The sequence below is a fragment of the Triplophysa rosa genome, linkage group LG25 (assembly GCF_024868665.1).
Source record: "Triplophysa rosa linkage group LG25, Trosa_1v2, whole genome shotgun sequence".
NCBI classification, from domain to species: domain Eukaryota; kingdom Metazoa; phylum Chordata; class Actinopteri; order Cypriniformes; family Nemacheilidae; genus Triplophysa; species Triplophysa rosa.
In genome coordinates, this window is record NC_079914.1 from 17,839,564 (window position 1) to 17,852,867 (window position 13,304).

General features: G+C 29.4%; 3 protein-coding genes and 1 non-coding gene across 4 annotated transcripts; all 4 read left to right on the plus strand.

Annotated features, from left to right (window-relative positions):
* Window positions 1-4,755: 4,755 nt before the first annotated feature.
* On the plus strand, window positions 4,756-6,029 carry LOC130548561 (ATP-dependent Clp protease proteolytic subunit-like). Its single transcript, XM_057325399.1, has 2 exons — window positions 4,756-4,769; window positions 5,426-6,029. The coding sequence occupies exons 1-2, from the start codon at window positions 4,756-4,758 to the stop codon at window positions 6,027-6,029; spliced, it is 618 nt and encodes a 205-aa protein (XP_057181382.1).
* Window positions 6,030-6,090: 61 nt separating this feature from the next.
* On the plus strand, window positions 6,091-7,314 carry LOC130548562 (ATP-dependent Clp protease ATP-binding subunit ClpX-like). The gene has a single exon (XM_057325400.1). The coding sequence runs from the start codon at window positions 6,091-6,093 to the stop codon at window positions 7,312-7,314; it is 1,224 nt and encodes a 407-aa protein (XP_057181383.1).
* A 444-nt stretch (window positions 7,315-7,758) lies between these two features.
* LOC130548563 (lon protease-like) lies at window positions 7,759-9,502 on the plus strand. The gene is made up of 2 exons (XM_057325401.1): window positions 7,759-9,195; window positions 9,494-9,502. The coding sequence occupies exons 1-2, from the start codon at window positions 7,759-7,761 to the stop codon at window positions 9,500-9,502; spliced, it is 1,446 nt and encodes a 481-aa protein (XP_057181384.1).
* Window positions 9,503-9,812: 310 nt separating this feature from the next.
* Window positions 9,813-9,886, plus strand: trnav-uac (transfer RNA valine (anticodon UAC)). The gene has a single exon. It is a non-coding gene; the product is annotated as a tRNA-Val (tRNA).
* The last annotated feature ends 3,418 nt before the right edge of the window (window positions 9,887-13,304 follow it).

The window sequence follows — 13,304 nt, forward strand, 5'->3', positions numbered from 1 at the left end:
CACTGTATTTACTTTCACCTTTCACTACACCAGAAAACATTGTATCACAACCCAATGCTTGCATCTGTCTAATGATATTAGCAGTAGTACCACCTGCAGTGAAATCAGAAAAATTAAAATATGATAGTAACTGAAATAGCTTATTATCATCAACCAATGTACATGTATCTTTTTTCAGATCAAATTTTTCCAGATCAGAATCCAAACATTTACAATAATAATCAATCAATACTGTTCCTATTCCATATACACTACTCATTATTAAAGCTCATTAAATTTTTCACAAATAAAGTCCCAATTAATAACATTAAAAATATTTTTCAGATATTCTTTGCGATTACTATGATATTGCAAATAGTATGCGTGTTCCCAAACATCTATACCAAAAACTATGTAACCATTTTCATTAACCAAATCCATATAAGGATTATCCTGATTTGGAGTTGTAATCAATCTCAAACCTTTAACTTTATCAAATAAAATCCAAACCCAGCCAGAGCCAAAAACACTTAACCCTGATTTAGTAATTTCATCCCAAAATTTTTCAAAATTTAAAAATTTATATTCTATTTCTCTAAGCAAGTTTCCATTTGGAAACATTTTTTTTGGAGTTAGATATTGCCAAAACAGGGTATGATTATAAAATCCACCAGCATTATTCCTAACTTTATCACTATATTTAGAAACTGATTTAATGACACTTAATATGTCACTACACTGAATGTTATTTTCTTCAATAGCAGCATTTAAATTCTTACAATAACCCAAGTAATGAGATTCATAATGAATCTTCATAAGATCTTTAATTATATATGGCTCTAAATCACCATAATGGTAAATTAAATCTGAAGGAAAAAATTTCATATCTAACCCAAAAATAACAACATATAATTATGTATTTTTTTTCCATTAAAAACAATAAATAAACATTTACTTTTCCACAAATAAGATTCAAAATAATTCAAGGTTTTTAATTTATTTTCAAGGAATTTTATGTCTGATCTTGTTCAAAAAACAGGTTGTATTACCAAAGTTCTATCAAATTCAATGTTTACAGTTTGCATAGAGGGAACAAACCATAGCTTAATGGCATATATTTCTGGAAACATAAGAAGACATCGCATTAAAATCCTACCAGGAGACATGGTAACTGTTGAAATTAGCTCACATGATCTTAATAGGGGACGTATAGTGAGAAGATTAAAATAATATGAGGATTATAAATGAGGCTTATTTTAGGATCTGGATCCAAATCTAGGTTAAAGTTACTTCATTCTATAAATATTTTCCCTGATTTTATCTATAGCCCTGATGTTGATGAAAATATTACTAAGAAAACAAAAGTAAGAGATGCAGTTTACCAAATTTCAGAGAGGAAAATCAACAAAGCCATACAAAAATTTCCAGATGATTTAGTAATCTGTGCTGACAGCTTAACATATTGTGCTGGGAAAATATTTGGCAAACCCAAGAATGAAGAAGATATGATCAGATATCTCAAGACTTTTTCAGGAAGAAAAAATTCAATATATACCTGTGTTTTTGTTCATGATCCCAAAAGGGGGAAAAGATACAGAATAGTATCAACCAAAATCAAATTCAAATCATTATCAAATGAGGAGATCAAAAGCTATATTAGTAGCACTGATACATGGAAGGAAACATGTGGGGGATACGAAATAGAAGGACTATCAGGTAAATTTATCAAGGAGATACAAGGATCATATTCCAATGTACTAGGGTTACCGCTCTATGAGACAGTTGCATTAATCAATAATCAAAAATTATCCTAAGAAATTTTTAACTTCCAACTTAATTCTATCATTCAAAACTGGACCAATATTACTAATAACATCAGCTGCAAGGATATTAGCAATTTCTCCACAAATTCTAGGTTCATAGCCATTAAGATAACCATATAAAAATCCTGCTGCAAAAAAATCACCTGCACCTGTCAAATCTACAATATTACTTACATTTCTTGGTGGAAAATAAATTGATTGATTTTTATCAATAATAACAGCACCTTTTTCATCCATTGTTGCTACAGCAGCAGAATACTTTCCAGATTTACAAAATTCTGTCAAAATCCTAAAAATATCTTCTTCATTTTTTGCATTAAACAAAGATATAAATTCATGATAATTACCAATCACAATATCTGATTTATTGGCAAGATACTGTACATGATTAAAACATTCATTAATACATGCTATATTTGATAAAGAAGCAATAATTTTTATCCCACTTTCAACAGCATATTCAATTGCTTGATAGGTAGTATCTATTAAATTCTGATTAGCAAATTGATAACAATCAACTAACAGGTAATCAGAATTTTTAATTAAATCAGGATTAATATCAGAAGGCAAGATAGTATGTGATGCACCAAAAAGTGGCAACATTGTTCTTTCACCATCTGGTGTAACTAAACAGAAAATAGTTGATGTAACCATACCTTCTTCAACTATACAAAAATCATCTACACCATAATTTTTCAGATATTCAGAAAAGCTAATTCCAAATTGATCATTACTATACTTACCCAAAAACTTAGATTTTAAACCTAAAAAGGACAATCCTCTTGCAGTATTAGCAGCAGATCCTCCAGCAACAATTCTATCAATTTCTAATTCTTTAATTATTGGAAAGACCTGCTCTGGGGACCAACCAGAATAAATACCTTTTGGTATTTTAAATTTTTCCAGAAATTCATCACTAACATGACTCACAGAGTCAACTATTGGACTACCCAAAAGAATTATTGATTTACTCATCAAACAATCACCCCAACTTAACTAAATTTTCCAACTTAGATTAAAGTCCAAAATTACTTTATCAATAAAGTTTTTATCTTCTATTTTATCCAAAGTTGCACCAAACTTACTAATTACCTTTGAGGCCACAAAAGTTCCAAGTTTACCACACTTAAATGTATCTAAGTTATTTACATACCCAGAAATAAAACCTGCAGCAAAACTATCACCGGCACCTGTAGCATCAACTAAATTCTCTACTTCCAGGGCTTCAATAAATATTGGATGATCAATATTTGGATCAAATATTGCAACTCCTCTGCTAGCCATTGTCATAACCAATATAGAGTTATTTTGACAAGCAAATTCATAACCATTCTTTACAATCAAATCCATATCATTAACATCTACTTTTAACAAAGCTGGAATTTCAAACTCATTACCCAAAACTATATCGATATTTGGAATAATTTTTAACATCAAATCATGCAGAGCATTTACACATGTATAATCACCTAAGGTAATTGCTGTTTTTACTTTATTTTCATTTGCTATTTTTAAGCCCTTTTGTACTTCAGCAACACCTATAGGATTAAAAAGTTTATAAATTTCAGTATAAAACAATTTTGAATTAGATATATTTTCCTTATTAATATATTCTTCTGATGAAAGATTAGATGCTCCAATGTATGTATTCATTGTTCTTTCAGCATCAGGTGAAACCATAACTATACAAGAGCTTGTTGATAAATTAACATCTTTTGGTTTACAAATAATATCTATGCCATTTTCTTCAAATTTATTACTAAAGAAATTACCTTCTTTATCATTTGCCATAATTCCCAAGATTGATGCAGATCCACCCAAGCAACTCAAACTAAAAACTGTACTACAGGTTGTTCCTCCTGTTAATATTTTTTTATTTTTCAATTCATCATTATTAATTAATAATTCTCTTGAGTCCTTAGATATTAATACTCTACCACCTTTCTTAATATCATTTTTTTTCAAAAAATCATAAGAAACCTGGCCTATGATATCTACAATTGGATCACCAAATCCCATAACATGATATCTTACCATTACATTGCTCCTCATGACAAACTACTCTAACAAATAATCTTAACTTCAATTTAACACTTTTTTCAACATATTTTTCTTGCATTATTTTACAACCTGTTTTAGCCTAATTATGCAGGTATGGCGGAATTGGCAGACGCGCTAGGTTTAGGTCCTAGTGACTTTATAGGTTGTGAGGGTTCAAATCCCTCTTCCTGCACCAATTCAGTTAATATAAAATTCAGTCACATAGAGCTAGAAATAATGAAATTAATTCCATTAAAAAAAGAAAACTTAAAACAGACATTATCAATTAGCATAGAAAAATCAGACATAGATAAAATCTCAACTGATATTCTTGTAGATATCAAATCAAAGAGCAATATTAAAGGGTTCAGAGCAGGAAAAGCGCCAATATCTTTTTTACTAAAGCAATATGAAGATAAAATTGTAGAATCCATTGTTGATGGTTGTATAAATTTGATTCAAAATGAATATGAAAGATATATTAATGATCAAAAAATTTACCGAGTTGCTTTCAGCAAAGTCACATTCAAAAATGTTAAAGATGGTGATGTAAATTTTGAGCTTAATTTTGAGTGCATACCAAAAATAGATTTTGGAAAGTTAAGTGACATATCAATCACCAAACCAAAGATCAGTATAGAAAAAAAACATATTGATGATTTCCTAAATTATGCAGATGAGAATGCAAAAAAATACAAGTTAAATGAAGACAAAGATTACAAAATCAAATCTAGTGACCTAGTTGTAGTTTCATTAATAGCCAAGACAGAATCTAGTCCAATTATCAAAGACACAAAAATTGAAGTATACCCAGACAAAATTGATTCTGAAATTATATCAAAGTTAATTGACAAAAAATTAGGAGATGAATTTAATATTGAAAAAATTGAAGAGTGTAAGCACATTTTTGAGGATGATTTTAATAAGGTAAATTCTATTAATCTAAAAGTCAATGAAGTTCATAATCCTGAAAAAATAGAAGTTAATGAAGAACTTGCCAAGTTTTATCAATTAGAAAGCTTAGAAGCATTAGAAAATATTGGCAGAACAAAAATCAGTAAAGAGCATTCAATATTAGCAAGGTCTTACCTACAAAAATCTCTACTCAATTTTTTAGATGAAAGAATTCAATCAGAGTTACCAGAAGTGCTAGTTAAGCAAGAAATTGAACAAATTAAATCCCAAATTTCCAAAGATGACAATCTTTCTGATGATGAAATCAAAAAAATTGCTGAACGTAGAGTAAAGCTTGGTCTAACAATATCAGATATTGGAACAGTACATAACATAAAAGTCACAGATGAAGATATTACAAATATTATCAAAACATCTGAAGCCAATTTTGGGATAACAGGAAAGCAACTAGAAGAAATTATCAGGAAAAATAGTTCATTCAGACAGCAAATAATTGCTTCAATAATAGAAAACAAAGTAATGGATTTTCTTTTCAATCAAATCAATATATCGGAAGAACCCATGAGTTTAGAAGATGTAAAAAAATATCTCAATCAGTAATTGTATATATTTTCAATTTTTTATTTTTTATATACAATTAATTTGCTATAATCTCTATTAATACGGAGGATTTTAATGAACCTAATTCCTATGGTTGTTGAAAGAAAAAATAACGAGGAACGTTATTTTGATATTTATTCTAGACTACTAAAAGAGAGAATAATATTCCTTTCTGGGCCAATAAATGATGATGTAGCAAGTGTTGTAGTAGCACAATTACTATTTTTAGAGTCAGAAAATTCCAAAAAAGACATAAGTTTATACATAAATTCTGTTGGTGGAATTATAACATCTGGTTTAGCAATTTATGATACAATGAATTTCATAAAACCAAACATAAGTACTGTTTGTATTGGACAAGCTTCTTCCATGGGATCGCTGCTTTTATGTGCAGGGGCAAAAGGTTTAAGATACTCTTTACCAAACTCCAGAATAATGATACATCAACCATCAGGCGGATACCAAGGACAAGCAACTGACATTGAAATACATACCAAAGAAATATTATATCTAAGAAAAAAAATCACTGATATTTATTCTAAACATACTGGAAAATCAACCAAGGTAATAGACAATGCTTTAGAGAGGGATAATTTCATGTCTCCAGATGAAGCATTAAGTTTTGGATTGATTGACAAAATAGTATCAGATAATATTTTAGTTGAAAAATAATTCTAATATACCTATTTGTATTAGATATATAGCTAGCTGAAAAACAACATAAGGGATTAACATGAAAAAGTGCTCATTTTGTAAATCTAATACTGAAGATGCTGGCCAGGTTGTTGTAACACCTGACAAAAATGCATGTATATGTGCTGAATGTATAAGACTTTGCATTCATGCAATTGATGTTGATAGTAGCAGTGATATAGAAATAAAAAAAATAAGCAAGAAAAGTAAATCTAAATCCAGCAAGAAAATTAAGCCCTGCCTATTACCGCACCAAATTGTAGACAAACTAAATGAGTTCATAATTGGACAAGATGAAGCAAAGAAAATATTATCTGTAGCAGTTTACAATCATTATAAAAGATTACAAAACATTGAAGAGAATGGTGAATTAGAAATTGAAAAATCGAACATTTTAATGTTAGGTCCAACAGGTTGTGGCAAAACCTTATTAGCCAAGACATTAGCCAAGATATTAGATGTACCTTTTGCAATTGCTGATGCAACAAGCCTAACTGAAGCAGGATATGTTGGTGATGATGTTGAAAACATTTTAATGTATTTAATCCAAAATGCAGATTATGATGTTGAAAAGGCTCAGAAGGGAATTATATATATTGATGAGATAGACAAAATTGTAAAAAAAACAACTGGGACATCAATAACCAGAGATGTATCTGGTGAGGGAGTTCAACAAGCATTATTAAAAATAATTGAAGGTACAGTTGCGAATGTATCTCCAAATTCATCCAGAAAAAACCCTCAAGACAGGATGATCAAAATTGATACCAGCAATATACTTTTCATATGTGGTGGAGCTTTTGTAAATCTAGACAAGACAATTGAAAGCAGACTAGACAAGTCTAGCATAGGATTTAATAAGCCAAAAATGGACAGTAAAAACACAGAAAACAAATCTTTTTATGAAATAGCAAAGCAAGTTAATACGCAAGATCTTATTAATTATGGACTAATACCTGAGTTTGTAAGCAGACTACCAATAACAATAGTACTTCATGAGCTTGATGAAAGTGCTATAGTAAAAATACTAACTGAAACCAAAAATTCAATTACAAAGCAGTATATTAAGCTTTTTGCGATGGACAATGTAGAGCTTAAATTTGAAAATGAAAGTATAGTTGCTATTGCCAAAAAAACCATTGAGCAAAAAACAGGAGCTAGAGGATTAAGGTCAATAATTGAAAAAACACTACTAGATTTTATGTATACTATACCGCAGAATAATGAAATCAAAGAAATAATGATTGATGCTAAAAAAGTTTAGTTATTTCATTATAAAGAATAATCTTACCAGCAAGGTGTAAAAATGTTTACAGTACAATTATTCCCTATGTTATCGTCATACAGGACAATGATTTTACCTGGCACAATTGTATCAATTAATGTATCAGATCCATCAGGCATTAATACGCTCAAAAATGCTATAGACAACAAAAGTCAAATTTTTATCATAAAAGAAAAATATGCAAATATTCAGTCAAAGAAGAATGACAAATTTTATTCAACTGGGATAATATGTGACATCATACAAATGGTCACATTTCCTGACAAGTCAGTAAAAATAATTGTTGAGGGGCATTCTTGGGGGAAGATATCAAACATTAAAAAAATTGAAGATTGTTCTAATGTTGAGGTATTTCAATACTTTGACAAGAGCATAAGTGACAAAAACGAAGAAATTGCATACAAAAAAATCATGCTAGAGAATATGAAGGAATATTATCTTGTAGACAAAAATGCAAATGCAGATTTAATTACTAATTTAGAAAATACAAAAGAAGTCAACAAGATTATTGTATTTATTGCTCAGCAATTAAATCTAGACAATGAAAAACAGCAAGAAATAATAAATACACAGTGTATTGCTGAGAGGATTGAGCTAATAATACAGTTTATCAAGGATGAAATTGAAATAGTAAAAGCTGAAAGCAAAATCCGCAACATAGTCCGAGACCAAATAGAAAAGCGTCAAAAGGATATATATTTAAATGAACAATTACAAGCAATACACAAAGAATTAGGAACTGACAAAACAAATTCAGAGTTTGAAAAAATTGAAAAAAAGCTTAATCAGATAAAAATGCCAAAGGAAACCAAAGACAGCATGTATGAATATCTGAGCAAACTACAGATGATGAATCCAATATCTGCGGAAGCAACTGTACTTCTAAATTATCTTCATGTAATATGCAGCCTACCATGGAACAAGAACAAGAAAATTAAAATTAATCTAGAAAGAACAGAAAAAATCCTTGAAGAAAGTCATTTTGGATTAGACAAAATAAAAGAGAGGATATTAGAATATTTAGCGGTACAGAAGCATACAAACAACAAACTTGCTGGGCCAATAATATGTTTAATAGGGCCACCGGGGGTTGGGAAGACATCATTAGGAAAATCAATTGCCGATTCAATGGACAGAGAGTTCATATCAATACCTCTTGGAGGGGTATCTGATGAAGCAGAAATCAGAGGTCATAGGCGCACATATATTGGTGCAATGCCTGGGAGGATAATCCAAAAATTATCAAAATTAAAATATAATAATCCAGTAGTAGTACTTGATGAGATAGACAAAATTAGTTCAGATTTCCGAGGTGATCCATCTTCAGCCCTATTACAAGTATTAGATCCAGAGCAAAACAAGAAGTTTTTAGACAATTACCTAGATGTTGATTATGACTTATCGCAAGTTATGTTCATATGTACAGCGAATACATTAAACATGTCTACACCGTTAATTGACAGAATGGAGATCATAAGATTATCAAGTTATACTCAGGAAGAAAAGTTTGAAATTGCAAAGAAGCATTTAATTACAAAAAACATGGAATCTCATAATTTAACTAAGAAAGAGATCAAAATATCTGATGGAGCAATTAAAAATTTAATCAAGCACTATACCCAAGAAGCCGGGGTACGTAATCTAGAACGTGAAATAGCGAAATTATGCCGTAAAGCAACCAAAAAAATTATTAATATTGAAGAGCATAATAAAAACAATAAGTTGAATAAAGAAGAGTTCAAAACAATAGAAATAACAGACAAAAATCTAGAGGAATTTTTAGGGGTAAAGAAATTTCTCAATGAAGAAGCAAGCAAGAAAAATGAAATTGGACTTGCAACTGGATTAGCTTGGACAGAGGTTGGTGGAACAATATTATTTATTGAATCTGTTGCGATGTATGGAAGTGGACAAATCAGTCTTACTGGAAAACTAGGAGATGTAATGAAAGAATCTATCCAAGCTTCTCAAGCTTATGTAAAGTCACAGATAGACAACCTAAATATAGATAAAAAATTATTAGAAAAAACAGATCTTCATATTCATATTCCTGATGGGGCTACACCAAAAGACGGGCCTTCTGCTGGTGTTGCAGTAATTACTTGCATTGTTTCAACATTAACAAAAACTCCAATAATTGCTGATGTTGCGATGACAGGAGAGATAAATCTTCATGGAAATGTTTTAGCTGTTGGTGGAATAAAAGAAAAGGTTCTTGCAGCAATTCGCAGTGGAATAAAAACCATAATTATTCCCGAGGAGAACAAGAAAGATTTACATGAAATTGATAACAAAATTTTAAAAAAAGTAAATATTAAGTGTGTATCAAAAATCAATGAAGTACTTAATATTGCATTAGAAAAAAATATCAAAAAAACCCAGGTGAAACCAACAAAAAAACAAAAAGAAATATAAATCAATTATAATATTGATTATTAATAAATAATAATATATATTGCTGATATGCCCAAACAAGGGGGCGGTTGGCTCAGTTGGTTAGAGCGCTTCGTTTACACCGAAGAGGTCGGCAGTTCGAATCTGTCATCGCCCACCATTCAAAAAATTTATTTTATTTTTATATTCTCTATAAAGTACAGCAAAAGACCAATTATGAACATTATTATAAATGAAGTGTATGGGATTGAGCTAAAACAGCTAGAGATCAAACTAAATACAAAACCACTCAAGTACAAAAATGAAAAGTGAATTCCTGCTGCCAAAGATGTATCATTTACAGAGTTTATTGCTCCTGACATTGAATTTATAGAAATACAAGTAATCAACATTGCCAAAACAGAAAGAGTAAAGAATAAAATCAAGTTATTAAAATATCCAAAATAGTACAATGCTAATTGCAAACTTGTTACTAAAAAAAATGTTTTAATCATAAATGACATTAAATTATCTAGATTATAAATTTTCAAAAAATAGTAATTAAGCAAAACTGCCAAAGAAGCGCAGATCATATTAAAAACATAAAGATAGCTATACAAAAAACTATCTTGAATAAAAAATGCAATACCAATATAGGTGTAGAAATAACCAAATGTTAAGACCCCTATAGCTGTATTATAGCAAAATTTACTATTGCTCAGTAAAAGTCTCCAAAGTTTTTCTTTAAAAACAACACTATTATAATTTTCAGATAAACCAGATGATAAAACAAACAAAAGAATATTAATAGCAATTATTATGAAGTGAATTGATTTAAAGCCATATTCATATATCAAATATGTAGAAAAAATTGGAATAATACTTGATGACAACAATGTTATAACTTTTATTACAGAGTATGCCTGAGCTACAAATTTATCCAAATAATTCGAATTCTTACCAATAATTGACCTAATTGCAACATTCTGACCAGAATCTCCTACTCCCTGAAAAAATCTCCAGACCACCAAAACCCAGACATTATCAAATATTATGATACTGAAGGTGCTCAAAATTAGCAATGAAGTACTAAACAACATCATTTCCTTAGCAGAAAAACATACAAAAGCAAAAAATAAATTACCTGTTCCTTGACCAAAGGCATAACTAGCAATCAACAGAGATGCCAATCCCTGATCAATACCCATCTGACTTGCAATCAAAACTATTGCCACATTAATTGAATCTCTAGCAAATGGATTAGACAATCTAGACAAAATAGTTAAAATATAGAACAAAGGTCACCCAACAATATAAAGTTAAGAAGAAAATTCCAAACCTTAATCTAAGATTTCACAACATATTAGACAAAGTATAATAATCCAGAGACAGTAAACATGATCTTATGTATTGATATTGGCAACACTGAAATCAAATTTGGACTATTCAATTATTATAACATCAAATGCAAAGAAAAATTATCAATAAAAACAAAAGATTTAAGTGAAAACAATATTAAGCAAAAATTCAAAGAATATATACACAAAATAAAAAAAGTCATTATTTCATCAGTTGTTCCAGAAGTAAATAAAAAAATTAAAAGTAATATTGAAGGTATTTTTAGAATTGAACCAATATTCATAAATTTATCCAATCTCAATATAGAGACAAAAAACAACAAAAATCTTGGATCGGACAGAATTGCCAACATAATTAGTGCGCATAATTTATACCCAGAAGAGAAAAACTGGATGATAATTGATTTTGGAACAGCAACAACCATTTGTTTAGTAAATAAAACTAAGTACCTAGGTGGATTAATATTTCCAGGGATAAAAACTCAAATTTTATCAATAAACAACAGGACTCAAATTACAGAAAATATAACAATAAAGGAAGAAAATATTGTTGAATATGATCTTTTAAAGAATGGAACAGAAAACCAGATTTCATTTGGAATAAAATATATGCATTATGTAACAATAAAATCTATTTGCAATGAAATTAAAAAACAGATACCTAATACCAAAATTATTGCAACTGGTGGGTATAGCAAATTATTTAAAAATCTATTTGACAAAGTTGAGCCCGAACTAACGCTAATTGGACTATATTTTATAGCTTTAAAAGAGGATATCTTATGAAAATATTACTAGGAATAACTGGAAGTGTTGCAGCAATAAAAAGCTATGAATTAGTGATGAAGTTAATTGCTAATAATCATGAATTAAAAACCATATTAACATATAATGGAGAAAAGTTTATTTCTACCTATATTCTTGACAAGTTAGGTGCTAAAATAACCAGATATGACTATGACAATTTCCCTCATATTCAACTAAACTCTTGGGCTGATTTAATATTAATATGCCCTGCAACTGCGAATATTATTGCCAAAATTGCCAATGGAATAAGTGATGACCTAATAAGTCTAGTTGGATTAATTGGAAAGTCTAAATTAATCATTATTCCTGCAATGAACAATGAAATGTGGTTTGACCAAGCTGTACAAAACAATGTCAAAAAACTCAAAGAAATGAATGTACATTTTATTGGACCAATAAATGGACAATTAGCTTGTGGGAGCAAAGATTTAGGTCATATTGCAGAAATAAAGGATATTATTTGTGCAGCAAATATTAGAGAAATTACAAAGAATAATCAAAAAGATTTATTTCCATTAAAAAACAAAAACATTCTAATAATAAATGGAAAAACCAATGAGTCTATTGATAAAATCAGATTTATTAGCAACAAAAGTTCTGGAAAAATGGGATATGCACTAGCATCTGTTTGCAGAGAAATGGGAGCAAACACTACACTAATTCAAAATGCCAAAGAATATCATAATCCATGCAACATAGAAATAATAGATGTTGAAACTGCTGATCAAATGCTAGAAAAAGCAATTTTAAATATCAATAACAAAGACATAATAATCAATGTAGCAGCTGTAACAGACATAAAATACAAGAATCCTAAAAAAAACAAGATCAATAAATCTGATTTAATAAACAAGCAATTTGAAATTGAACTGAATAAAGACATCTTAGAGGAAATAGCAAAAAAGGCAAAAAATCAAAGCAATAAACCAATATTAGTAGGATTTTGTGCAGAAGAAAAAAACAATCTTATTCAATCAGCAGAAAAGAAACTAAGAGCAAAAAACCTAGATTTAATAATTGCAAACCCATTGGAAAGTTTTGGAAGCAATAACACTGAATGTAACATTTTATACAAAAAAAACAACAAAATAGAAAATTTAGAGATAATTCATCAGAGTAAACTAAAAACAGCAGTAGAGATAATAAAAACTATAATTAAATTTATCTAGGCACAATCAAATTCAAATATTATAGGAGCATGATCAGAGGCTTTAAGCATTTTGCGAGCCTCAACATCAACATGAATTGATTTAATACAATCACTAAATTTAGCAGGAATTAATACATGATCAATTCTCAAACCGTTATTTTTCAAAAAGGCGAGGTATTTATAATCCCAAAAAGTAAACATTACTTTTTCATGCATATCACGCAATACATCTTTCATACCAATATTTTTCATTCTTTCCCATTCTAAACGCACTTCTGGCT

Excerpts from the sequence above, each read along its gene's own strand:
- LOC130548562 (XM_057325400.1), top strand. The coding sequence starts at position 6,091 with ATGAAAAAGTGCTCATTTTGTAAATCTAATACTGAAGATGCTGGCCAG.
- LOC130548563 (XM_057325401.1), top strand. The coding sequence starts at position 7,759 with ATGAAGGAATATTATCTTGTAGACAAAAATGCAAATGCAGATTTAATT.